Source organism: Verruconis gallopava (genome assembly GCF_000836295.1).
Source record: "Verruconis gallopava strain CBS 43764 unplaced genomic scaffold supercont1.42, whole genome shotgun sequence".
Classification (NCBI taxonomy): domain Eukaryota; kingdom Fungi; phylum Ascomycota; class Dothideomycetes; order Venturiales; family Sympoventuriaceae; genus Verruconis; species Verruconis gallopava.
The window spans coordinates 87,545-113,032 of record NW_015622178.1 but is presented as its reverse complement, the minus strand read 5'-3'; the positions used below and the strand labels follow the sequence as shown (position 1 = coordinate 113,032).

Below are 25,488 nucleotides of genomic sequence, written 5' to 3'. Positions count from 1 at the left end.
GTGGGCATGCAGGGAACATTGGAAAAAATCATTCAGGCAACGACAGCAAAAGACACACTTAACATGAGGGCTTGGATGGTTTGGCATTGCAGTAGTTATCTAACCGGGGTTTTCCAGTGACCAGAAAATCCTTGCAATTCGGCAAGCCCTGAGAAAGGTCTTTTGTAGTCATTTTTTCCCACCAAGTCATACGTCCTGACTGCGGAGATGAAATCGCATCAGGGGAGCGACTTCAGGCATTGAGCTTAAAGCAAGAACGTGTGACTTGGATCTGATCTGGCAGACTCTCCATTTGTGCTGAGAGGGTAGGTGATCAACAATGTCAACAGTCGACACTAGGGAATTTACCCCTGTTATCGTATACAAGGTCGAAGTGAAGCATGCCTAGAATGTAAGGTTTTGGATCGTAGACGGCTCCTAGGCAGCGTGAAGTCTCGTTCGGCGAGGAAATGAGGATATTTGGTTGGTGAGTAGTTAATGACGCGATGATTTTGTTGTGTTACAGGCGAGTTTGAACGTTCTGGCTGAGAGGCGATGACCTGTTCAGGCCCAAAAGTGTGTTGTAAAACAGTTCCAATCCCAATCGCGCTCTAAGGCTTTCTTAAACGAGAGTCCATAACCCCATCCGGTATATATGCAGCAAATATGTGTAGGGGGCACGTCATGGCCGCGCCGCCAATTCGGAGGGAACCAAACGCGTTAGGTCGCCATGTCGTATGTTATTCGTAAAGTTTTGAGAAAAGAGACAAGGGATCAGTAAAATCCGCAAGATATGTGTCTGCAATGCATCGGAAGAAGAGTCGACAAGAGCCTAGAGGGTGGCAGAAGAAGATCAGTGAAAGCTCCACGCACACCATTTGTGTGCTTAGGAACTGGGTCGTCACTGAGATTGTTAAATCCTGATCCAGCCAGTCGCGCAGTTTCGCTTATGCCACTAACGAAAATTCCGTCAAAGAAAAAAACGAAAAGGAAATCAAAACTCCAGTTAACGCCATCAGGTATCATGTCCTTCGTCACCCCGTCTGGACAAACTCCGGAAAATGCATTATTGAGAAAATGAAGGGGTACCGACCCGAAGGTTTCTTACGAAACAGGCCCATGGCCACCTCTTTGACCACCATTCTGACGCGCCTGGAACCCACCTTGTTGGCTGTCTCGAGGCGGTCCCCGAGGTTGTTGATGACCACCACCACGACCTCGGCCCTTAAAATTACCGCGTCCGCCACCTGGCTGGCGTGACGTTGGACCTTGCCCAGTTGCTGCTCCTGGCTGCTGTAGCGCTGCATTTCCATTCTGCTGGTCAGATGGTCGTTGTGCAGTCGTGATGGGTCGTGGAATAGTTTCCGGAGTATCATATACATAGAGTTTCTTTTCGATGACCTGGGGAATGGGTTGAATTTCAGTGCCCAATTCCTGTTCGATTTTGTATAAGTTATAGCGGTCTTCCCAGTTAATTAGGTTAATGGCCAGACCCAAGTGCCCAAAACGACCGGATCGACCAATTCGATGAAGGTATGTCTCTGCGTTCTTGGGGAAATCAAAGTTGATAACTACATTGACAGCTTGAATATCAATACCTCGGGTCAAGAGGTCGGAGCAAACCAGATTACGGCAAACACCGGCGCGGAAATCAGCGAAGACGCGATTGCGTGCAGATTGCAGCATTCGAGCATGAGAATAGAAACATGAGTATCCGAGTTCAGTGATCTTCTTGGCAAGCAACTCAACGCGGTTTGTCGAATTGCAGAAGATAATCGACTGATTGATCTGCAGTTTATTGAATAGTGTGTTCAGGCAGTGGACCTTTTGCTTTTCCTCAACAAAAGCATAATACTGCGTGATCCCTCGGAGTGTCAATTCATCCATCAGGTTGATCTCGTACGGATCGTGCATGTGCTTATCCTTGAAATCTTTGACGATAAGAGGGAAGGTTGCTGAGAAAAGCATCACCTGACGATCTTTCGGATGAAAGCTCAGCAATTGCTCAATGACCGGCGTGAACTCAGGAGACAGCAACTTGTCAGCCTCATCCATGACAAACGTCGTGCACTGGGAGAGGTCGGCCACTCCTTTACTAGCAAGGTCCAGGATACGCCCAGGTGTGCCGACAATAATGTGCACTGTCTCGCTCAATCGTAAAATATCATCCCTCAGACCAGTACCACCTGTACTGACCATAACATTTATTCCCAGGTGTTTGCCAAGAGTCTTGCATACTTGAGACGTTTGGAGTGCTAGTTCACGTGTCGGCACGAGAATGAGGGCTTGAATGTGGTTTTCCTTCGGATTGATTTTGTTGAGGGTTGGTACGACATAGGCACCTGTCTTGCCCGTGCCATTTTTTGCCCGTGCTAAGATATCTCTGCCAGTCATTGCAACTGGCACCGCCTCCTCTTGAATCGGCGATGGCTTCTCAAAGCCTGCCTCGAAGATGCCCATGAGCAGTTCTCGCGACAAGTAGAACTCCTCCCATTCCAGTCCTCTCGTATTCGTTACGTCCTCCGTTTGCGGTCGTAGGTCTTTCGGTGGAGCAACAGCACCTGGGTATTTACTCGACATCGTACTCGATGGCGCAGCATCGCTGATGCTTGTCGCCTGTAGCCGACTTGCTAAGTCGGCTGACATTTTGCTCGTGCGAAAAGTCTACTTCAACGGGGAAAGTGGTCTAAAGCCTCCAAGGGAGAAATTGATTGTATCGTGGTGATGAACCGATTTGCTTGCACTTGTGCGTGCTCAAGCGATAATATGCAATAGAAGCCGTTGGCTGAAGTTGTCAACAATGTGGGGTGTTCTTGATTCTAGCGGTGTGCGCTTGCACCGAGAAAACGGGGCGCGATATGTGTCAAAGGCTAGCTTTCTGGCGATACTTGATTCGCGAAGACGCCTATTACAGAGAAGCCACTATTGTGTCTGTTTCTAAGTTCTATGATGCCGAGCCTTTGAACCACGATACGAACCTTTGTGGGCTGCGTCGAAACACGATTGCAGAGACGTATCTCTGATGATTTATTTGCTCTAGCTCGCACAGGAGTAGGCTAAATTATGTGAGGTCGGATTTGATAGTGATCAAGAGCGTCTTCTTCAATGTTGTTGTGAGGATGGTTGCATCGTCGCTCTGTGCGGTTCTAGAAACTTGATGTTATAGCGGGTGGTTGAAGCGTCGGTCACGTGTGGCTCGTTTTAGCGAAACCAATCCCATCTCAGCTCGCGGAGCCTCAACACTGTTAACGAGCCGCGATTCATTTTCATCTGATCATTGGGCATCTGCCTTCGAAATCCACTGTACTGCAATCAAAGAGGCGTGGTGGTCGGATTCTTGGCCTTCGAAGGTCTTCAACTTGCGAAAAGAGGCTGACACGGAAGGTTGATCCCAATCCGTTACACCCGAACAGCGTCTTTATATAACAGTCTGAACGTGCTGAGGCCATGCTACGTCCTGCAAATCTGCCTCATTTCTCATATGCGCCTCTTCAACCCATTTTCGCGTCGCAACGTCCATATATCAACCCGTACCTTGCTCAAAACTTCTGGACCCGCCACGTCCGTCGTGTTCAATCCTCGTCAGCAGCCCAAGGGGCTTACCTACGCTCAGTTCGCTCCAAGAAAGCTCTAGTATGGCTCTGCATTGGTACTAATTGCATCGTCTGGCTCTCTTGGCAAGCATCCAGAAGGGAGGGCGGCACCTCAAAGCAAGCCGCTAAGATCCGGAAACTTGGTTTGGATCTCCAGAAGAATTTCTTGCTTGCTACACGCAATGTTCGCGAAGGAAGGTGGTGGGTCCTCATCACCAGCGCATTTAGCCACATAAGCTTTTGGCATTTGTTTGTGAACATGTTCACGTTCCAGCAACTTAGCCAGGTCTTGGTTTACACTCCCGGGTTGACGGCGTCGCGACACTTGGCTCCTTTAATTTTCGGTTCTGCGCTGGCAGGATCCGCGGCTTTTCTTTCACACGAAAGCGCGTCGTCCAGATCTCAGCGGGTAGGCTTGGGATTCAGCGGTGTGGTATCGGGAGTCGTGACCAGCGCCGCGTGTCTAATGCCACATCAACAGATGCTGTTATTTGGCGTTGTGCCACTTCCGTTATGGGCATTAGCTATTGGTTATATTGCGTATGATACGTATGCAATGGATGGTGATACAAGTGTAGCCCATGACGCTCATGTTGGGGGTGCTATATTCGGGGGAGCATTCTACATGTTGGCTTTGAAGAGATTTGGAGGCATTCTGGGCCCGAGAATGCGATAAGCCGTTTGCTGTTGCCCGAGGTAGTACTCGGCACAAGGCGTTACCGAGAGGTAGACGCTAGATGCAGACGATTACTTCGTTGAAGTACCATGTTTCATTTAGTCATATACGAGATGAGGGAAGCTTGTACTCGGTGGTTTTCTATGCGGACAGCTTAAGTCACCGCATTGTTGCTAAAGCCTATCATGGCATAGATTGGTACCTTTCTTCTGCCTATAAAAGCATGTTTCGTTCAGAAGGCATCCCCTTAAATATCATCTTTGTATCTATATAACCAGGTTTTTATTTTCAAATATTTTACGCTAGTGATGTAGGCAATCTAGTGCTTACTATAATAATACTAGTGATTCGCCCTAAATTGTAAATGCTGTAGATCTGGAGTTATCTTACTGTCGACTCTTGAGACCATAATTCTTTTCAAATATACCTCCAGTAATTCCACGTGCTCTTCTCTTTGCTGGTCTTGTCATCTTGATGCCCTCACTGGACCAAGCAGACGAGACAGTATTCCAACACTGCCTTTAAGGGGAGCTTTCGCCCTGCAAATGAATTTATCAGACAGAATATAGACAAGTCATATTTCAAATCATCTTGCTAACCTACTGGGGCTTTGAGTAATGTTCATCGAGAGCAGGCAATATCAAATTACGGGATTGGTCAACATCAGATCACGTCAATCGCATGTCTATTTAGACACTGAATAAGCATCTTGATGGTGATCTATTTGGTGAGGGCAGCCCGGATATGTTCATGAATACTAGGGGACGATTTCTTAGTGTGCACTCCAAGAATCCTATGGCATAATGTGGATGCATGTGACTGTTGCAAAACGTCTATCATTTCTTCATCAAGGTGTCTCAAAGGTTGAGAGTGTGTAAAATAGCTCAAACCAGAGATGATTGAAGAGTAAGGCAACTCTAGGCATGATTTACCAGACGCAGAAATCTCCTCCAAAACACGAATCTGCAACATCTTGGTCCTATCGGCGCCGCCGACCTGCGAAGCACCTAATCGCTCACCGCAGTTGAACGTGGTGGTCTATTTATCAGTCTCTGATATCTTCTCCCACTCGCTGTCCGTGCCGGACACGCTCAAGTCCGTTGAGCTTCCCTGCCCGGCCCTCCGCTTTTGCAGCCCGGCGGGTGGCTCGAGGCTTTTGCTCTGGCTCCCTTGTGCCTCGTCAATATTTCCCTCGACGTTGTAGCCCGCGCTCTTGAGCACATTCTTGATTTTGTTCGGCCCGCCTCTCAGCCTAAGACTCGAAGATGACCCTGCCGGAACCCCTTCCACCTCCGTCTCGGTCTCCTCGTCCTCGCCGTCCCCTTCGCCTCCACTAGTGGCGCCATCTAGCGCACCGGAGGGTGATTTTGCACGACGTTCCTTGCGTATCCGCGCAGCTTCCTCCTCCGCGCGCTGTGCCTTGGCCAGCTCAGCGGCAAACCAATTGATGCCCCACCACACGCCCGCGCAGATGGTGGAGAGCGCAATGAAATGCGCCGAGTAGGTTGCAAGGAAAAGAATGAGAAGCAGTATTTGAAGAGAGGCAAATGTAGCGTTAGCAGCTATGAGGAGGGTTGGAGTAGGGCCGGGTGTGAAGATTGACTCCCACAGGGAGGTTATGAACTGCGACATGATTGATTACGGCCTAGAGCTCGGCCTTGAGACAGGAGGCCGCAGAGATGCGCTTCGTAGGACGGTATTTCTCTGGAAAGATTAGGGGCTAGGGTTGGACAGATTCACCAGTGTCAAATACGACCGAACGCACGGCGAAGCAGTGGACGTTGTGACAGCGACGTGTCTCGAGCCGGGGAATGCCCGTGTTGTCACGCTCTCGGGCTTCCGCCAAACGCGCTACGGTGACGTCGAGACTTGCTGCCTGATGAAAACCCACATTGCGGGCCTTGACGCCTCACGATGCTTGGCACCAGCACGCAGCAGACAAAACTACAGAACCTGAGTCTCACGTCCTTTGTCACGATAATCAAAGTGTAGTTTATATCAAGGTTTGCAGATTTGGATCTGCTGATCGTTTCAGAGTGATTAAGATGTCCAATTGATTTGCACAAGCTCTCCTTTGTAAAGCCTGAGAATGTATGATTAATTGGCGTCTCGTTGGCAGCATCAAGCACGTAATCTGTCAAGACGATGTACATTAGCAACTGAACATCCCGTGTCTATCGCTCATGAATTGAGTTGGAGCATGAAAGTTTCCGACGATTTGATAGCTCTAACGTTGCTGCCAAGGACGATAAGGACTAATGTGCCATACAAATATGAAAATTGTGTAAGCCTCATTTCAAAACAGTATTCAGCTGCTAACGATAGGGGTAAAAATAGCAAAACTCTTGCATATTCACCAGCCAATAGCGATGAAGCACATAGGAAAATATGATAACCAGTGCTTGGTTGCTGCCAAGACAGCGACTCTTGACCCAACTTCAGCCGCAGGCCAGCGGAAATTCCACAAACCAATGAGGGACAGCCAGTTTACGACTTTGGAGTTCCGATTCAACCTCTTTATCATTTTTTTCGACATCTTTATTCTTTCCCCAAGTGGAAGTATTTGATTTCGGTTAGGATCTTGAGTCTAAGAAGCTCAAAGAATGTGTGCTTTAGTATACCAGTGTGGCTACATAAGTCTTTCGGGATGGGTTCTAATTTCGAGCTCAATGCAGCCTAATCGCTTGACACTCTCAGCCGCAAGCTGAGCAACTCGACATTAACAGCTGTCTGGACTAAACAAACATGTGAACAGTCTTGGACTTGGCAATAAGCATACTCCCGTGGCGTGTTGATGGTGTGCTGATAGCGCACCATGATTTGAACCAACCATCCTTAAGAATGTTGCCAGCCACATTCTCGATAATCTCTCTTTCCCCTTTCGATTCCCAATAGACAGAGTTCTCCATTAAATCAAATGTGTTGAAAATGACCTTCAATATACCTCTAGATGATGTTCAACGAGTCGACATTGAGATTGAAGACCTCACTGTGGAGGTTGATTCTTCACCCTCCTTTTTCAAACCAGCCACGTACCTAGATTTCTATCACCGCATTCGCCATGGCAGACAGGAACATTCTAAGAAGCGACTTTTGGACTCGATCACTTGCTCCTTGAAAGCTGGCACTTTGACTGCAATCATCGGTGGTAGTGGCTCGGGTAAAACCACTCTACTCAATGCCGTTTCGCAATGGTCCTCGAACTCTAGGATCTCATCCTCTGGATCCATAAGATACAACGGTATAGAAGGCCTGTCAAAGATACGCCATGCGTTCGTAATGCAACACGACATATTGCTCCCGACGTTGACTGTCCGCGAAACCTTGACTTACTCGGCGGACCTGCGATTGTCTCCTTCCTTGAGCCGAGACAAGAAACAAAAGGTCGTTGAAGAAGTCATACTTGAGCTGAGCCTGAAGGATTGTGCAAATACAAGGATCGGAGACTACCAGCGGCGAGGCTGTTCAGGAGGGGAGAAGAGAAGGACCAGCATTGGGGTTCAGCTCTTGGCGAACCCATCCGTATTATTCTTGGATGAGCCTACAACGGGGCTGGACGCTACGACAGCCTTTCAACTCGTGAAAACGCTGAAATCGCTCACAAAAAAGGGTCGAACCGTCATTACAACCGTCCATCAACCCCGGTCCGAGATGTGGGGCTATTTTGACAACCTCATCATACTTAGCAAAGGTGGGACGCTCATATATTCTGGACCAAGTGATCTGTGTATTCCTTGGTTTGAGTCTTTAGGTCATCCTCTACCATCTTATGTCAACCCATTTGATTTTCTTGCGGACCTGGTCGCCATTGATGATCGGAGTCCTGATTTGCAACGAATCAGTATGCGTCGAGTTGAAGGCCTGAGAAAGTCGTGGAAAGAATATGAGACGCGGCACTGTTTAACCAAAGAACTGGCAGAAAAATTTCCTGTTCAACCGGATGCAAAAATTAAGTCCCGAAAAGAAAGTCGTTGGCTTTTGCAGACCCGCGTTTTGACCGCTCGAACCCTCTTAACTACTTACCGAGATCCAATGGGAATGGCTTCATCGATTATTGAGGCTGTTGTCATGGGGATTACTTGTGGTTTGATATTCTTTCGCGTTCCAAGGACTCTCTCAGGCATTAAATCCAGACAAGGAGCAATGTATAGTGTAGGCGGTTTGCAAGGCTATCTTTTCCTTATCTTCGAGACTTACCGATTAACTGTCGACATGCCTGGGTTTGACCGAGAGAACAAGGAGGGTTGCATTGATGTTATCCCTTTTCTACTATCACGGCGGCTTGCAAGGCTATTCACCGAGGATTTACCTGTGCCAATTATCTTTAGTCTCATCTTTTACTTCATGGTTGGATTTGACATCGAAAGATTTCCAACATTCCTCCTCATTGTTATTTTGAATCATTTTATTGCAGTCACTTGTGCTCAGACTTGTGTAGCTACCATAAGGCATTTTGCTGGAGCGAGCTTGATTGCCAACTCAGTCTACACACTTCAAACCCTTGCTGCAGGATATTTCATTCAAAGCAATAGTATTCCAGCCTATCTTCGGTGGACCAAATACATTACATACAACGTACGTATTGTCTATCTTAATACCAAAAATGCTGACCGCTCCAGTACTACGTTTTTACAGGATTCTGCGCCAACGAATTCGAAAACAACTTTTACGATTGTCCAAATCCACAGCGAGCATCAAGTCCAGAATGCATCCAGTACACCGGTCGATATATTCTCAGCTCTCTTGGCATTCCGGCCAGATGGAAGTACCAACCAATACTTGCGCAGCTGGCATTTATTGTATTCTTTTGCATTCTCAATGCAGCGGGGCTAAGGTTTCTCAAAGTCAACCTGGCCAATGTGAAATACCGAACATCCCAGATGACAGCTTTGGTTAACCCGCGCAAACTTGACGTGAAATCACAAAACAAGTTCAGGAGAATTGCTGTCAATGTTGAAAATTTTTGTCTCGAGGTTGAACAAAAGTCAATCAAAGGCACAACCACAAAGCGTATCTTCAGCCCAATCACAGCGACTTTTCAACCGGGCATGATCAATGTCATCATGGGACCCTCGGGCAGTGGTAAAACATCCCTGTTGAACTCAATTGCTCTCCGATTGCAAGACTCTGCAAGACGAAAACATAAATTGTCCGGAAAGCTCACGTTCAACGGAGCCACACCCACCAGCAATGTCATCAAATCCATCTGCTCTTATGTAGCACAAGATGACGATGGTCTTTTCCCTTCTCTAACAGTTCGTGAAACTCTGAGATTCGCAGCCGAAATGCGACTACCATCCTGGATGACAAGTCATGAAAAGACCTCCCGAGCCGAAACAATCATGCTAAAACTAGGCCTGAAAGATTGTGCAGACACGCAAATAGGAAGTGAGATTCCCCCCGTCAAGGGCATTTCAGGTGGCGAAAAGCGAAGGACCACGATTGCAACTCAGATACTTACAAACCCTCGAATTATTCTGCTTGATGAGCCAACCAGTGGGCTCGATGCCTTCACAGCTAACTCAATAATGGAAGGCCTCCAGGAATTGGCAGCCGAAGGATGTACCGTGATCACAACCATTCACCAGGCTCGTTCGGATATCTTCTTCAATTTCTTTGGCAATGTTTTGCTGCTGACCCGTGGCGGGCTACCTGTGTACTCGGGTTCTTCGTCGAATATGCTGAGCTACTTCGCCAGTCTCGGATATGACTGTCCACAGCATACCAATCCTGCCGATTTTGCAGTTGACCTCATCACCATAGATTTACAGGAAACGCAAAGAGAGGCCACAAGCCGAGAAAGGGTCGTAAGATTAACCGAAGCCTGGAAAAACGAGCTTTCACTGTCACAAAAGGTTGAGGGCAAGTCCCACGATTCAACGATGTCAGTTATGAATGTAATTTCGACAACCTCTTCGACAGAAATGATCACTGAATCACACACAAATCCAGGAGCATTGGAGGAGCTGGCTTCTTGTACAGCATCCATATCGACTCCGGCTGAACTTGGTGCGCTCTGCAGAAGTTCAATTCCATTAGGCAAAATTCTTCCGGTTCTCCTTCATCGATCAATAACAAACTTTCGCCGGCAACCACATCTCTTGATTGCAAGAACCATGCAAGTGATGGGTCTGGCCATTTTGTTGACTCTCTTTCTTGCTCCCCTTGGAGACGATTTTGCTAGTGTTCAGAATCATGTTGGATTTGTGCAAAACATTTCTGCTTTCTATTTCATTGGAGTTTTGCAGAACTTAGCTGTCTATCCTGCCGAGAGGGATGTCTTTTATCTGGAAAATGACGATGGTCTCTACGGGGTTGAGGCATTCATCCTCTGCTACACCCTTCTTGAGATTCCCTATGATGTTTCAAGTTGCCTGCTTGCTGGGGTGTTCTGTGTGTTTGCTGTCGGGCTCTCAAACAGCGCGACAGTATATTTCGTTTATGCTTTCTCATGTTTCTCTATAGTCTGCAGTGGCGAAAGTCTAGGTCTCATTTTCAACACGCTCTTCGCAAGACACCCTGGCCTTGCCATCAATATTCCTACGGTACTTGTGGCGCTTGCGCAAGTGTTGGCAGGTAGCATGAGCGTAGACATGCCCGGCTTTCTCAAGAAAATGAACCTTTTGAGTCCATGCAGATACGCGATTCGCGCGGTGGCTCACTATGCAATACTGCCGAAAACGTTCACCTGCAATAACGAACAAAGGCTACCGGATGGGGAGTGCGCCATTTCCACGGGCCAACAAGTTCTGGATTTGTACGATCTAAACGGACCTGCAGCAGTCAATGTCGCATTGCTCGCTGTCTTGGTCGTTGCGTATCGTGTAGTCGCTTGGTTCGCCTTACGGTTGGCTAGGATGAATAAGAATGGAGGGTCATAGCAGACATTCAATAAAGTATCCATAAACTATCGCTTGGCTGTCTCAATGCTCACTCAGTGTAGTAGTTAAAGCACAGACTGTATATTTCTGAGAAGCTTATGACTTTCGCAGCAATTGAAGCCTTCGGTGTTGTCATAAGAACCAAAAAGGGATGAGAAGATAAAATCAATAGACACTGATTCAAGGATCGGGATAGCCATCAGACCTAAAGACGAAATTTCCAAATTAAGTGGTCAAAATCAAATTATGTTGAAAAATTCATGGCTTTTAGCTCAAACTTCAAATTGGCAAGTTGCGCATAATTCATCAGACTCTTTCTCGAAGCCTCACGAAAAAATTGCTGGGCTTTACAAACCAATGATTGTGTGTGATAAAATTTCGTTCTCCAAAGGCCGTTTCCATATCGAATTCTTGGATCAGTCGTGGAATCAACTTCGTCATCTCGAGCATGGCGATGTTTTTTCCTATACAAGTACGCGAACCCAGTCCCCACTACGAATCTTGTTATAAACTTCCTAATAGGATAGAAAGAAGAAAAACTTACGGACACTAGGTTACGCTCCAACACTTTTGGTCGCTCGCCGCCCTCTGCCTCAGCTTCGATCCATCGTTCCGGTCTGAACTCTTTTGTATCCGGGCCCCAAATATCAGCATTGTAGTGCGCCACCCAAGGATTCAGTCCTATGTCGACGGATGCTGGAAAGTACTCTCCTCCAACTTTTACTCCTCCCGAAGGACTTTGCCGCCACAGTGGCAGACCAACGGCAGAATGTAACCGAAGTGCCTCTTTGACACAAGCTTGAAGATATGGCATATTCTGCAAAACTGCGCAAGGCAACGCTTCTCTACTGCGTGAAGCCAGATTTGCTTGCGCATCTTGGACTTCCGCTCGTAGTCGGCGGATTGCTCTCGGAGTTTGTACCAGATACATGAAGATGGCGCTCAGGGTGATGGCCACGGTGTCGCTACCGGCAAAAATATTGCCCAAGCTCATCATGGAGATGTGGTAGGCATTGATGCTTTGCTTGTCACTCTTCTGTAAGTTCAACATCTTTGTAACAAAATCTTCTGGTTCGGCGGCGTTGCCTTCTCCAGTCGCAACTTTGTGGAATTCCTTCTCCGTCTGAGACGACTCGTCCTGCTTTTTCTTCAGCTGACGCATTCCAAACCCAACGACCATATTACGGCTGGCCGCTCCACTACCCGGAATCCGCTCCATGATGCTGTACAGGTACGGGTGTGCGGATGGGAAAAGGCCCGCCAGCGCCGAGTATTTGAATGCGCTATCTAGTCCCGAAAATATCGACTTTGCATTCTCGGGGCTGTCTAAAAATCCGAAACGTGAGCCGTACGTCACCATGCCTACAACGTCGAACGCATAGCATTGAAACAGATTTGCCAGGTCGATGACGCCCGCGGGCGCTGTTGAGATTGCCTTCCGTAAACGTGAAACTAAGACATCCACGCTTTCGTCAACATACGTCTCGTAAGAGATCATGGAAGTCATCGAATACAGTCCTTGGAACTTTCTTCGCACTTCGGCGTGCAGTTTGATGTTTCTCAACGGGAACAACGTCCATCGCTCAGGCGCGGGATGTTTCCAGCTCTCATACCATAGACTTTTCGTAGCCTTCGTTTGAACCCCGTATATCGACTTGTCCGCCTCGACGACGCTGTACATATTCGGGGCTAGACGAACGACCGGCGCGAAGAACTGGCCCTGTTTTGCATATTTACGATGGAGCGTGATGATCTCTTGTTCAGCCTTGCCGGAATACATGCATCTTAGATACCACAGTCTTGTGAATCGTGCCAGAAAAGGACCAGGGACGTGGCGAAGCGGAGAAAACAGCAATTCATAGCCGATGTGTAGTACAAGGCCAGCAAGTAACGATGCCACAGAGGCATAGAGGGCAACCATTAAGCCCATTTCTTCAGATACAGAAACGGAAATGGGTGGCTACTGCTGAGTGTGGCGAAGAGCTGGAAAAAATATACAGAAACAAGCTTTCTTAGCCTATGCAAGTTCTTCCAGCATCATTGGATACTCAGCATGCACGAACGTCAGGGAACTGCCTTTCGCTAAAAGAATTACGGTGCGGCTGAGGGCGGCTGAACATCTCTCTGACATACAGTGGAACTAAGGCATCAGAAGGGCACAGCTTCCATCGCGAACGTTCAGCTGGATCGCCAAGTTGGAAAGGTTTCTCAGGAGACTAGTAACATTTACTCCTATGAACTGAGAACTGCTCTTGTAACACAGTTCAATTGAGGATTGGCTCACGCAATTTTGCTATGGGTGTATTGCTGCTAAATTACTACTAGTCTCGAATCAGCAGAGCATCCGACTTAGCATCTGCCATTTCAGCTCAACAGATGGTTTTTGAGCCTGAATACGGGGCTACAAAACGAGACCGACTGATATTTAGTTCTTTTATCACATATAGTTAATATCCTAGTTAATTCAGCTTTCAAGCAATCATTTTGCCTCCGGATTAACTACGCCATAAGGTACTAAAATACAGAGCCCTCAAAAAGACTGCGCCGCGCTATGCAAAGAGCATAATGAGCATCCCATCACACATTTCACGACTGTATCAAAGCGGGAATAAGATGAGATTACTGTACAAATTTTAAAACCGCCCAAACTCAACCCGAGTCTTCGCCCTCTGCATCCTCGACTGTGGCGTGCATGTGTGAATGGCTGGTGATGGGTGTCGGTGGCTCCACGTGTGTCTCTGGAACTTGAGGCGAATCAGAAATAGACAAAGCAGGTGCTTTACCCTTGTCCACCTCCCCTGCATTCGTCTGCGTGGGCGCAGACTCAGTCGATGAAGATCTCGTGTTTGGGAAGCTCCATGTGGCGTTTGGTGCTGTCGGCGGAGGCGCTGTGGATGATGAACTAGGAGACGGTATGTTTGTTGCTGGCTGCGTAGCGTGATCTCCATTTGAGATTCCGTTCAAGATCAGGGTGTCATTAATGTTGCCATTCCCTGGATTCGGGTCAGGCGGTGCCGGAAAGGGACTTTGAGCGTTGATATGTGGAACAGCATTGGGAAGTGAACCACTCCCTGTGAATCCCGCCACAAGGTGCACAAGTGGATTTGGCAAGGAGGATTGGTAGTTAACGCTAGCCCTGTTAGATGAAGTTGAATTGGTGTTCTGCTGTAGCAATGTCTGCAGCATCTGGGGGCCGGCTTGTGCAGCTGGATTTGACTCCGAAATAGAACTTAGGGGTACAAGAGTCCAACCCTGCGGAATCACAATACCCTGAGGCGGATTGACCGTTGCCATATTGTCCATAGCACGAGCGACAGGAAAGGCCTGCTGTGCTTGATTCAAAACATCAGGTCTCAAGTATTGGGCGGTGCCAAGAATCGGAGCGACCAAGGAACCTGGAGTGACAGCTGGGCGATTTTGTGGCTGCCTCGGTGGAGGTTGGGGAATGCCCCTAGATCGGTCGAGTTCGTTCAAGAGATTCCTTATGGTCTGAGCTCTTTGTCCCTGGAGATTCAATGCTAGAATTTCACGCTGAATCTGTGTTTCAATGGTGTTCAGAGCAATTCTTGCTGCTGCAGATCTGATGCCTGGATGGATATCACTGCTTGCTGGATCGGTTACCGACGATGTTATTGGATCTGTTGCACCGACACCATCGGCTTGATGTTGAGCAGGAGCCGTTGCTACTGGGGTAGGATTGCCCAAATTCGCAAGATTATCGCGGTTTCGTTGGAGGTTTTGACGGTGATTGATTGCCAGTCTGCCCAAGGCATTGAGAATTTCTTGATCATTAGGTCGCGCAATTTGGCCGCCGAATTGGATGCGCAAAGGTCCAAGCCGGAACACTCGGCCATCATTCCGCTGTTGGACTCGATTTTGAGGGATTTGACCGTGCCCATTAGGAGCTGCCGCAGCTAAACCAGCGGGTGCCTGTCCGGGCGGTCCAACGCCGGCGGCGTTCGCCGGAGCCTGCCCTGGGGTAAACACACTCCTTCTGCAAATGGGACAGGCCTGTTGCCTTTCGAGCCAACTCGACAAACATCCAAAATGTAATATGTGGCCACAGGGCAGCTTCTTCGGCTTCTGCTTCTGATGCATGGCATGGCCAAAAGCACCTTCTGGGGCCGCAGTATCTGCGGGTCGCATCTCCTCTCTACACACAATGCAAGTACTGTCTGCGGCAAGGTCCTGTGCTGTTGCATTTGGATACCTTGTGTCCATGTCGCGGGTCGCAGCTTGGAAGCGCAGGTAGTCTGTTACACGTTTGGTAAAGGAGCGCATGGTCATGTAAAGGTCGCGGATAATATAGATGGGGATACCGTAGAAGACAGTGAGAATGGTGAAAAATGCCATGTACGCAACGAGCTTAAGGAGGTCTAGAACAGATGAATTAGTGGCCGTGCAGCGAGTCGTTGGGAGGTAGCAACGTACCAGAGATGATATCGAGAGCAAACACCCATCCTCTTTTGGATTCCCAACCCGGAGCTTCAATCTCATTCTCATCGACATCATCCTCTTTGGGTAGATCGTCCAGGTTAGGCGCGTCTTCGGCCTCTGGGTTTGCTTGCAGCTTTTCTTCTGCCTCTTTCCTCTGTTTTCTGATCTCCGCTTTCCTCGCTTCGACTGCCATGTTGATCTGCGCCCTAATGGTGCGCTGCTCCTGTACCCAGATCACGTATCGCAAGCACGTCGTCCACGCGGAAATGCATAGAATTGCAAACTCGAAGACAAACATGATCGTCATTCCTGGTCTCGCTTCCACCAGCACAATGTCCACCGCATACTTGAACATCTGTACGGCAAATAAGACGTAAACTGCCAGACTCGCCACCAGTCGCCCGTGGAACAATCGGGTGTCATTCGGCGCCTGCTGTTCCAGCTGTTCCACTCTACCCTCAGCAATCCAGCCCCAGACCTTGCCTGTAAACAAGGAAAGAAACATGGACAAAAACCAGACGCCGAACTCGTCGCGGAAGGTAGACATTGCGAAGACCCACTCCATCATTGCGAACCAGCCGCGCTCCCATAGCTGCTCCGTTTCAAGTGGGCGCAGTGGGCCAAATAGTAATTGCTGCAGCGCGTAGATGATGCTACCGGCGAGGACAAGGGCCATGTTACAAAGTATCATTAGGCAGGCGTTGCTCTGCGATAAGTACACCGCCGCAGAGTAGAAGTTAGGACGCTCGAGAGCTGCATACGTTATCACGCCGGTGGCCAAAGTGACCGAACCCTACACGGTGCTATCAGTATTCGCTATCACTTTAGCGGTAGACACAGAAGAGTGGCACACGTACGGCGACGTAAGCCGTCAGTCTCCGCATCCTCACTAGCTCTTCGCTCGCAGGCGACTAGACAGTGGTATTTCGAGTGTTCATGGGCTGCCAGAAGATGATGCGAAAACTCCTCGTACCAGCGTGTTAAAAGACAGAGAAGTTACGAGTGCTTGTGTTTCGATGAGCTGACGAACAGAGTGAGGCCACTTTCTCTCTAATTACAGGCTAGCAGGAAGCATTGACGTCGGCGGCATTAAAGCGGACTCCCGGTAGTATTGCGTACTCATGCCATCACTCTGCAGGATTGAGAACATCGAACTGAAGAAGTGGAAGGAAACTGCAGCTTCTAAACCCCCAAAATGTCTTCACATATTACTTTGAGGCAACATATGAAAACGAAGGACAGGCATATATTCCTTCAGATACCATGCTGTTCTGGGCAGACACTTGCGTGTTCCGTTTAGATTGCATCCAACCACGGTGAGCTTCCACATGTATCTACAGCACTTCGTAGCAGAAGACGTGAGCGGCAGCTAGGCCTTGGAATCGATAAAGAGATGCTCAGCCGAGCCAAATTGTTTTATGGACGGCATGAATTGCACTTTGTGCAACCGAGTACATACTACACCCTCGAGGTTGCAAATCAGTACGTAAAGAGACAACAGAGTTGGCAAAGTTCTCTGATTTCGCCGTACCGTAAAAGTTGTCCCAGGCAATGTCCAACTTAGACCCTATCGCAGCTGTTTCGCCAGCGCAGAGACAAAAGGTCTGGATTATTGTGTGTCCAAGAACATCAAAAGATACGAACGATCGGCCAACTTCAGCGGTAGTAGAACCAATATTTTCATATACAATGCCATTATATATACAGGACGAAATTTCGGAAGGCGTCCGAAAGCTCAAAATGACGAGGGTTCAGCGCGGTTCCCGTGTTGACAACTAGTGACCGTGGCCAAGGGGAAACGAGTAATTTCGCTTGCAGTATGGGAAAGCTGGGACGATGTAGTCAAGCACACAGCGAGCGATCGGTGTACAGAAGTGCCGTTTGACTCTAATGATGCCCCGGCTTCATGCGGTCTAAACCAGAGCCAAGCAATTACTGCATCTTTCCCTTGATCTCCTCGGCCTTGCCCTTTGCCTGGCCTTCAAGCTCGCTTGCTTTACCCTTCGCTTCTCCCGACAGCTCCGACGCCTTTCCTTTCACGTCACTTGCTGACGGCATCTGCTTCTTGATCGACGCGGCGGCTTGTTCTGCTCAAGTATTAAAAACACGAGAAGAGCATCCGATCGATGCAGTACATACCGCCTTTCTCGATGCCTGACACTGCGGCGTCAGAAATTGTTCGGTCTATTGACTTCAGAGCATCTTTCGCTGTCTCAATCGGGCCCTTGTTGAGCCGTGCCGTCGTGCTGAGGAGCCGTGCTTGGCGTACGATTGCTGAGCGGTACATGATGGTGAGATTTCGTATTGTGTTCAGGAAGTGGTGAAGATGAATTCAGGTTCAAGCTGCTTATTGCCAGTTCACAAGGCTATATAACGGAGCATGGCAAGCGAGACTTAAAAGGGCATCCGCCTCTGAAATGCGGAGCAATGTTTGTACATCACTGTTATCGACGTCATCATGACATTTGGTGCACAAACCCCTATAGGTTTAGTCTCGCGCGAAATTTCAGCCTCAGACGATCCTCCTTATGGAATTTTTCGTGATGCTGAGATTGGGACCAGGCGTAATGATGATTCAATGCGACGTTGACGTCTGGATCACAATGCTCGATCTAGCCCCAAAGGTTGACTACCCGTATCATGTGCCCGCGAATATCGGGCCGAATCTACTCGGCCCACAATTGGCGAAGTGCGAAGAAAAGGGATAATTGGGCCACATGTAGTATGCATATTACCAATGATTCTACGTTTCATCGCTTGCGACCGCATAAAATCTAGATTGGCCCTAAGTTTCGGCCCGATGATGATCGTCTTCCCATAGTCGCAAATGAATACGTTCCGCGCTAAAAGTCTTTCTTCAAAAAGAGAGAAAAAGGCGCGACGGTTATGGCTTCGGCACGTGCAGAGTTTTACTAACCATCAAACACCCGTGCAGAACGAATACGAATGCAATGGGGTGAAACTCAAACGCCGTGCCTGCATACCACGTTCCGAAAGGAATGTTGTCCAAGACCCAGCCCTTGTACACCCATACGGCCATCATAGCATCCTCGACCAGTATTGACGTAGGAATCGGAGTGCCCTCAAAGTACTTGCTTTTTCCTGTAGCATCTTTGGGCAGCGCCGAAACGGTGACATTGAAGCGCGCAAGGCGTGTGAGCCCACATAGGACGAAGAAGGAGAGGAGCACATGATCGAGAGGCGTGCGGAGACCAAGGGCAAAAGCGGCGCAGGCAGGGGCGACTCCAAATGATATCTGCCTCGTGGTTTTAGCAACAGTCGTACGCAATTTTGGGACGTTTCATACCAGGTCCGCAAGCGAATCCAGTTCCTGGCCCATCAAGCTAGCTTTCTTCCTCCATCTTGCGACCTTTCCGTCCATGAAATCGAAGAATAACCCGAACGGCGTGAATACGAGGGCAAGCCATATGTTCGAAAAGTCCTGCGGGTCGCCGAGGCAGTAGCGTAGAGACGAAAAGACTGACATGATGCCACAGAAACCATTGAGTTCCGTGATCAGATCGGCGAGATGCAGCGCCCTGCCCAAGATGGCGTCAGTACTCGCAGCTGAGGACATATCCCGTCAAGGCAAGGTTTTGTACCTGATCATCGAAAAGTGGCCCGCATCTTCAGCAAGCAGCCTGACCTGCTTATCCTGCGCTATCACATGAGTCAGCCCTTTGATACTCTACATCAACAACAAGGCAGAGCAAAATCCGTACGTGATTCGGCAGGTTTATCCTTCGTCATGGCCTTGTCGGTACTGCCGTTGGCCTTGACGCTCGTTCGTTGTGACATGATAAGAGCCGGAAGAATGGTCAAGAGAAAGCTCCAAACAGATGGGGCAATCCAAATTATTGTAGTAAGTTGTCTTGAAACAGTTGCTACTTTATGATCGGGTTCTGGGAGAGACGTGGAGGTAGGCAGATGACGATGGTGGGTGTTCAGCCACAGCCACAGGCAAGAATCTTGCACGGCCTCGGGAGTGCTGCGCTATGACGTTGTGTATCACGTGACTATTTTAAAAGTCGCGGTGCCAATTGTAAATGACGGCACGGAGTACGGAGTATTATCTGTCATGTTGTACCTGACGATTGAACTCACATCTTTCACACCGATACACGCATGAGTGACGCGTATGTTCGGGAAAATAAGTTGTTTACAGTTCACAAAATCCTCTGGGCGACTTGTGTAATAACACGTCAATTAAGCTATTACAATTTATTCACACTTGCACACCATTTCTATTCTTGCATCGTATGTCTTCTAATAATCAAGCTTGTTTCACAGGCTTGCTTGAGTCCGCAAGCTCAGGAGTGCTTGAGCTTGTTGCTTCCGGCGCGTGCTCCTCATCTGTCCTGATGCCGTGAAGGGTGCTGATGTCAACCGCGTCGCCGAAGGTGTAGGCTGATTCACCGTGGATGAGGTCGTCGCCAATCATGCAATCCGCATCACTCATCCTCAGTGGGACGCGACACACGTACTTGATGAACGCCATGATCAAGCTTGTCCACACAACATTCCAGCCGATGATGAAGCAAGCGCCTGCTAGCTGCCAGCCAATTTGCTTGGGGTTACCGGCGACAGCGCCACCTGGTGTCGTGAGAGCAAAAGCGGCACAGCCTTCCGCCGTGGCGAATATGCCAACCAAGAAGCCACCAACTGTGCCAGCAACCAAGTGAGTGTGGAAGACGCCGAGGGTGTCATCGACGGCCTTGAAGAAGGCAAGACGGGGGCCGAGAATATTCATCGTGATCCATGGGATGGAGCCGGAGCACACACCGATAACGATCGCACCCCAACCGGCAACAACACCCTGTTTCTTGGCTTAGCGAGTGCACGCTAGAAGAAAAGTGAAAAGAGGACGAGAAACTTACGGCAGCAGGAGTGATGGCCACGAGACCCGTGATCATGCCCTGGATTGCGCCGATGACCGCGGGCTTCTTGAAAAATATGATGTCCAAGAAGGTCCAAACAAGCAGCGAGACAGCAGTTGCAATGTTCGTGTTGAGTACAGCAGCGCCAGCGTCAGGTGATGCAGTGTATGGATCACCTCCATTGAAGCCGTTCCATCCGATCCAGAGGATGCCACAACCCACGAGAGCGAGCAAGATGTTGTGCGGCTTGAAATTTTCCCGGTCCTGCTTAAGCCGAGGACCAATCCACCAGGCGCCGATGAAACCGGCTGTACCGCTGGAGACGTGAATGACGTAGCCACCAGAGTAGTCGATAACGCCGCGTTGGAAAGCCCAGCCACCTCCCCAGAGCGAGAAAGCACCTGGCGTGTAGGCAAAGGTGATCCAAAGGGGTACGAAAATCATCCAGGCAGTAAAGTTCATACGGCAGAGGAACGCGCCTGCCATCAGGATGACGGTGATCGCAGCGAAGACGAACTGGAAGTATATCATTGTGGACTTTGGGAACGCGGCCGTGATGTTGGCTTCGGGAATGATGGTAGCGGACAGTTCGGTTTGAGATGACAAGATAGGTCCGGGTCTGCCAACCAGGCCAGGAATCAAATGTTCAGAGAAACCCATGCGATATGCCCAAACAACCCAGACGACTAGCGTCATGGCAAAGGCGTAGAAGCACATAAATGCCGAATTGACAGCCCATTTCGTCTTCACAAGACCTGCGAATAGTGAGCACCGCGAAAGGCAAGAAGGGCAAAAACATTGCGCTTCCGGATTTCACATACCAGCGTAGATGATAACGAGGCCGGGAATACTTTGGAGACCGACCAGCGAGGCAGCGGTTAGCTGCCAAGCGTTGTCACCCTGATTCAGCCAAGATGGCGCGACTAAACTGGACATGATGATCGCAAGCCAAAAAAAAGGACAGGATGAAGAAGGCCAGAGAACAGGGAGGAGCCGCAGAGGACGGCAAAGGGAAGGAAAGAATGGTCCAGAAAGATTTTCAGTCTGCGGCCGCGACGCGAATATATCACTTTTCAAGGGGAAGAAGCTCGACGCCGCTGGCTGTCCCTGTCAAAGACGGGACCAAAGAAATTGCCCTGCATACGATCACGGCATGCAAGTCCCCACGCACCTTTGGGGAGTTCTAATCGACCCAAGAGTCCGGCGGATGGAAAGTCGCAAGCCTTCTGTGCAGCCTCGTACCGGGCCGCCCATGTTTGCGGGACGTGATTGGTCCGTCGAGTCCTTATCTCTCGCTACCGTCGACAAGCTTTGCTCTGGACTCGCCGTCCAAAATGCTTATCAAAACTTCATTATCCCCGGATTACTCCAAAGCGAGCAAGCTGCTGTCCTCTTGGCGCGTGGATCCGGTGTTGGCGTCGCTGAAGTGTGAACCGCGCGTCTCCCTATTCGTTGGCTGTCCAGAATTTTGGCGAGCAACACTTTCTCGTGGCCAGCAGCAAAGATACGCATCCTGTCATTAGAATGACAAATGGTCCGGGCGTATGGCTCGCATGTCGATTTACAATTGCGTCACATCAAATCTTTATTTTGTTTGCGATCCAGGTCCTATTTTGTGGAAGTCGCACAGCGCGAGCTGTAGTTGGAGCGGTTTTGCGACCTCGCCAAGGCCAGGACGCTCGTTCTTGAGAGGCCCAAAAGAGCCGACGTCGACAGCCTGCAAGAGATGAACTCTGATGTCGCTGCCGTGACGAAAGGCGGCGAAAGCATCAAAGACTGTGGTCGAGCGTACGACCAGTATTGCGCATTCAGACATTCTGAGATTGTCGTGACATCGCAAATCATGTGCCATTCGTGCCTATTTCACAAACGTGGTTTTCCGGCCTGCAGCGTCGTTGATAACATACTGGACGATGATTGGATCCGCTCCAGGGGAACGTCCGTTGCCCCTTGGACAGCAACGATTCTGCTGACAGCGGCCAGTGACTCAAGCTCGCCTTCAAAGATAAGGCGCGGACCACAAATCTCGTACCGCGAAGGCTGTGGCGCACTGATATATGTGAAGCCGGCCGGGCCATGGAACGCGCGCAGTGGTCTGCGTGGAGGACTGGAGTTGATGGTGTGGTGTGAGCTCGCCTGCAAGGCGGCAAGCGAGCAGACGCGCAGAAGTTTGGGTGTTCGACTGCAGAAGCTTGGGCGGGACCAGACTGGGGGAATCTGTCCAGCAAGACCGTTCGTATGCCGTCAGACACTTGGAGTGCTTTTTATCTCCCACCGCCGCGCCTGTCCGCTCTCATTCGACTCCATAGCGACCAAGGCAGTAGCACAGCAATGGCCATCTCCAAACCGTCGATGGCACGACGTTGCGCTGGCATCGCCTGCCAAGTATACCAAGCTTCTGCTACGAAGAGCTTGGTATTGCGGGACCCACAACGCAAGCTGGGCGATGGTGTTCCATCGCAACACTCGTGTCCACCACGGATTGAGTGCTAGCACACAAGTCATTCGGCGAACCGTGGCCTCCCGCTCGCACCTGGTTCGGCATTGACCGATTCGATTATATCAACTTCGACATCCGCCCTTCTTGATCGGAGCCCCGAAAACGAAACGGAGCAACGTCTGCACCTTTCCGTTCCCCACTTGAGCGCCAGGCGAACGTGGTCATGTTTGATGACTCGGTGTCCCCCACGTTTGCGTACGCTCTCAGCACACTTTAAACGACATGAGCCGTCATGCCGTCAACAAAACTCAACTCTGCGCTGGTGGCCAGAAGGCCGCTTCAGCCTGTTCGTAAGCGCCAGGACCTTCTTCCATGTTGACGGATTCACACCCTTCGTTGCTTGCACCGCTTCATTTGACCTGTCGATTGATTCTTTGCGCCTTCTGACTGCATTTTGCTGCTTGTGAACAAGCATGCTCGTTCGGCCGTCCATACGGACGAACATACCGGCAGACGAGCTCGTAGCTTCGATGGGGAGAGACTTTACTGCGTGACAATTTAACGTGGGCTTGTTACACCTCCAGTGATCCTCGAATCGGTGTCGGATCGGAGTTCACATGATGCAAATGCCAGATCCAAACGAATTTGGATCCCATTGTGCCACTGCAAAAGGAATCATGAAGAAATCCATCGCGCTTTCTTGGTCTTGCGACCATTCGAAATGTCCAGTGTGATATCCGTCTTCAAATCAATGCCACAACCCCCCGGTTACATGGAAAGAGAAATTCGGGAATCCGGAGCTGTGTTCAAGCTGAACGGCGGCGAATTGTAACTGCGGATCGGATCAGATCAGATAAGAGAACATACCAATGGGGCGGCATGCACTTCGAGAGCGATGCATTCGGGCTAACACAGCGTACTAGAAGGCGAAGAACTCAGATACGCCGTCCGACGCCAAGGGCGATGACCGGACGAAGGACTGCCTGTATACGCAGTTGATCGGATCGATTACACCGGATAGCGGAACGTCAACGGAGTCGTTTGGGTGATGAAAGTACGTGGCTGTGAAAGCAAAGCGAGCGTACCGGTTAGAAGGGCCTCGCTTGTTTCGACCAAGCTGCGACGGCGCATAATTCGGCTGTCTGAGCAGTCGACGAAGCTGCTGCCAGGTAAGACATCCTTCTGCGTTCGTCTCCGAAGCTTTTTGTAGGACAACTACGAAACACCGTCGCTGTGAGAGCTACTGAGAGTGCTGAATCAAGTGGCAAGAAAGGCCCAAGCCGTTGCTACCGCTCCGTTCATGAAAACATGGCAAAGTGACACGGCGACAAAGGGGTTGTTGTTCAGCCGCCAAAATATACGACGAGGAGCATCCTTGCGCTGCGCAATATGGTTCGTAGAACCGGAATAGATATTTGGAGAAGGGAAAGGGAGGCTGGAAATTTACCCTGGGTCCGTCACTACGCGGGCTCCGAGGGACAACTTGCCTTAGTAAACGTTTGGAGACACGCAAGAACAAGAATGCCGGTTTCGACGGATGGGAAAAGTAAAACCATCGCATTGCATCAATATTTCTACCTGACATCTCCACTCTCATTGTCCTCGTCTTCTCTTCGCCCTAATATTCGATCCACAATGCCGAACTCGAGCGCCTCCTGCGCACCCATGTAGTAATCTCTTTCCATGAACTTCTCAATCTCTTCTAACGAGTGCTTCTTCGTGAGATGCTTCTGATATATCCTGTTCAGCTGGTCTCGTACCCGCAAAATCTCCTTGGCATGTATGGCAATGTCGCTGGCCTGGCCGGAGTACCCGCCCGACGGCTGATGAATCATGATGGAAGAATGGGGGAGGCAGAAGCGGTGGCCCGGGGAGCCGCCGCAAAGGAGAAGACTGCCCATGGAGGCCGCCTGGCCGATGCAGATCGTTGTTATTGGGCTGCGAATATAGGTCATTGTGTCATAGATTGCGAGGCCTTTTTTTTGGTCCTAGCAGTCAGAGGATCGTCCTTTTCGCAACGCTGAACCCGCAGTAGTACGTACCTGCCGTCACCGAGCCGCCGGGCGAGTTGATGTACAGGTTGATTGGCTTGTCTGGGTTTTCTGCCTCGAGGAAGAGCAGCTGGGCGACAATCGACGCCGAGGTAGGCTGGTCTACTTCGCCATTGAGACATATGATGCGTTCCTGTGCGCGTTCTTAGCATGGTGCGGTCTTCGAGTCGGCCAGAGCAGGTAGTTACCTTCAGTAATCTGGAGAAGATGTCGTCTGTTTCACTCCAAGCATCAGCAAACGTTATCCTTGCTGTCGCTATGGCGATCCCGTACATGTGTGCCATACCCCTCCCTGGTGGAATCAGCGCGGTCGGTCTTCAGGGTGAGGATGCCTTCATACCACTGTCTCCGTTACGTACGGCGTTGGCGTCCACGAGCGCGGCGGTACGACAGCCCCAGGCGCATTGCGCCGCCTTGCCGTTGACGTGAGCGGTCTACTTGAGAATTTGGGCAAGTTCCGACTAGCGACCCTGGTTGCAGGTCTCCATATGAGCAAATTCATGGTGCGAAGTATGCGTAGAGTGAAGCAGTTTTGTCGAGCGACATTGATGTCA

The 25,488-nt window shown here is 49.7% G+C and overlaps 10 protein-coding genes across 11 annotated transcripts; 2 read left to right on the top strand and 8 right to left on the bottom strand.

The window, feature by feature from the left end:
* Nucleotides 1–29: 29 nt before the first annotated feature.
* PV09_08527 (ATP-dependent RNA helicase dhh1) lies at nucleotides 30–3,101 on the bottom strand. Its single transcript, XM_016362444.1, has 2 exons — nucleotides 2,958–3,101; nucleotides 30–2,901 (listed from the first exon to the last, which is right to left on the bottom strand). Exon 2 carries the CDS (start codon nucleotides 2,623–2,625, stop codon nucleotides 1,084–1,086), a length of 1,542 nt encoding a protein of 513 aa, XP_016209729.1. The 5' UTR covers nucleotides 2,626–2,901; nucleotides 2,958–3,101; the 3' UTR covers nucleotides 30–1,083.
* Nucleotides 3,102–3,201: 100 nt separating this feature from the next.
* On the top strand, nucleotides 3,202–4,602 carry PV09_08526 (uncharacterized protein). Its single transcript, XM_016362443.1, has one exon. It carries the CDS (start codon nucleotides 3,427–3,429, stop codon nucleotides 4,246–4,248), a length of 822 nt encoding a protein of 273 aa, XP_016209728.1. The 5' UTR covers nucleotides 3,202–3,426; the 3' UTR covers nucleotides 4,249–4,602.
* Nucleotides 4,603–5,045: 443 nt separating this feature from the next.
* Nucleotides 5,046–6,066, bottom strand: PV09_08525 (uncharacterized protein). The gene has a single exon (XM_016362442.1). It carries the CDS (start codon nucleotides 5,878–5,880, stop codon nucleotides 5,287–5,289), a length of 594 nt encoding a protein of 197 aa, XP_016209727.1. The 5' UTR covers nucleotides 5,881–6,066; the 3' UTR covers nucleotides 5,046–5,286.
* Nucleotides 6,067–7,144: 1,078 nt separating this feature from the next.
* On the top strand, nucleotides 7,145–11,359 carry PV09_08524 (uncharacterized protein). Its single transcript, XM_016362441.1, has 2 exons — nucleotides 7,145–8,823; nucleotides 8,868–11,359. The coding sequence occupies exons 1-2, from the start codon at nucleotides 7,177–7,179 to the stop codon at nucleotides 11,127–11,129; spliced, it is 3,909 nt and encodes a 1,302-aa protein (XP_016209726.1). The 5' UTR covers nucleotides 7,145–7,176; the 3' UTR covers nucleotides 11,130–11,359.
* On the bottom strand, nucleotides 11,352–13,059 carry PV09_08523 (uncharacterized protein; the record flags this gene model as incomplete). The annotated part of the gene is made up of 2 exons (XM_016362440.1): nucleotides 11,352–11,621; nucleotides 11,674–13,059. 2 exons carry the CDS (start codon nucleotides 13,057–13,059, stop codon nucleotides 11,436–11,438), a joined length of 1,572 nt encoding a protein of 523 aa, XP_016209725.1. The 3' UTR covers nucleotides 11,352–11,435.
* A 466-nt stretch (nucleotides 13,060–13,525) lies between these two features.
* PV09_08522 (uncharacterized protein) lies at nucleotides 13,526–16,580 on the bottom strand. Its single transcript, XM_016362439.1, has 3 exons — nucleotides 16,424–16,580; nucleotides 15,561–16,359; nucleotides 13,526–15,505 (listed from the first exon to the last, which is right to left on the bottom strand). The coding sequence occupies exons 1-3, from the start codon at nucleotides 16,448–16,450 to the stop codon at nucleotides 13,779–13,781; spliced, it is 2,553 nt and encodes an 850-aa protein (XP_016209724.1). The 5' UTR covers nucleotides 16,451–16,580; the 3' UTR covers nucleotides 13,526–13,778.
* A 918-nt stretch (nucleotides 16,581–17,498) lies between these two features.
* Nucleotides 17,499–17,853, bottom strand: PV09_08521 (uncharacterized protein; the record flags this gene model as incomplete). The annotated part of the gene is made up of 2 exons (XM_016362438.1): nucleotides 17,499–17,653; nucleotides 17,706–17,853. 2 exons carry the CDS (start codon nucleotides 17,851–17,853, stop codon nucleotides 17,499–17,501), a joined length of 303 nt encoding a protein of 100 aa, XP_016209723.1.
* A 597-nt stretch (nucleotides 17,854–18,450) lies between these two features.
* On the bottom strand, nucleotides 18,451–19,364 carry PV09_08520 (CDP-diacylglycerol-serine O-phosphatidyltransferase; the record flags this gene model as incomplete). The annotated part of the gene is made up of 4 exons (XM_016362437.1): nucleotides 18,451–18,822; nucleotides 18,874–19,105; nucleotides 19,169–19,226; nucleotides 19,289–19,364. The coding sequence occupies 4 exons, from the start codon at nucleotides 19,362–19,364 to the stop codon at nucleotides 18,451–18,453; spliced, it is 738 nt and encodes a 245-aa protein (XP_016209722.1).
* A 402-nt stretch (nucleotides 19,365–19,766) lies between these two features.
* Nucleotides 19,767–21,506, bottom strand: PV09_08519 (uncharacterized protein). Its single transcript, XM_016362436.1, has 3 exons — nucleotides 21,265–21,506; nucleotides 20,444–21,198; nucleotides 19,767–20,382 (listed from the first exon to the last, which is right to left on the bottom strand). The coding sequence occupies exons 1-3, from the start codon at nucleotides 21,377–21,379 to the stop codon at nucleotides 19,840–19,842; spliced, it is 1,413 nt and encodes a 470-aa protein (XP_016209721.1). The 5' UTR covers nucleotides 21,380–21,506; the 3' UTR covers nucleotides 19,767–19,839.
* A 2,915-nt stretch (nucleotides 21,507–24,421) lies between these two features.
* Nucleotides 24,422–25,485, bottom strand: PV09_08518. Of its 2 annotated transcripts, XM_016362434.1 has the most exons (5): nucleotides 25,275–25,485; nucleotides 25,208–25,226; nucleotides 25,123–25,148; nucleotides 24,926–25,067; nucleotides 24,422–24,858 (listed from the first exon to the last, which is right to left on the bottom strand). In XM_016362434.1, the coding sequence occupies exons 1-5, from the start codon at nucleotides 25,434–25,436 to the stop codon at nucleotides 24,458–24,460; spliced, it is 750 nt and encodes a 249-aa protein (XP_016209719.1). In that variant the 5' UTR covers nucleotides 25,437–25,485; the 3' UTR covers nucleotides 24,422–24,457. The 2 variants fall into 2 exon arrangements, with proteins under 2 accessions (XP_016209719.1, XP_016209720.1); XM_016362435.1 differs by having other exon boundaries at nucleotides 25,123–25,226.
* Nucleotides 25,486–25,488: the final 3 nt, after the last annotated feature.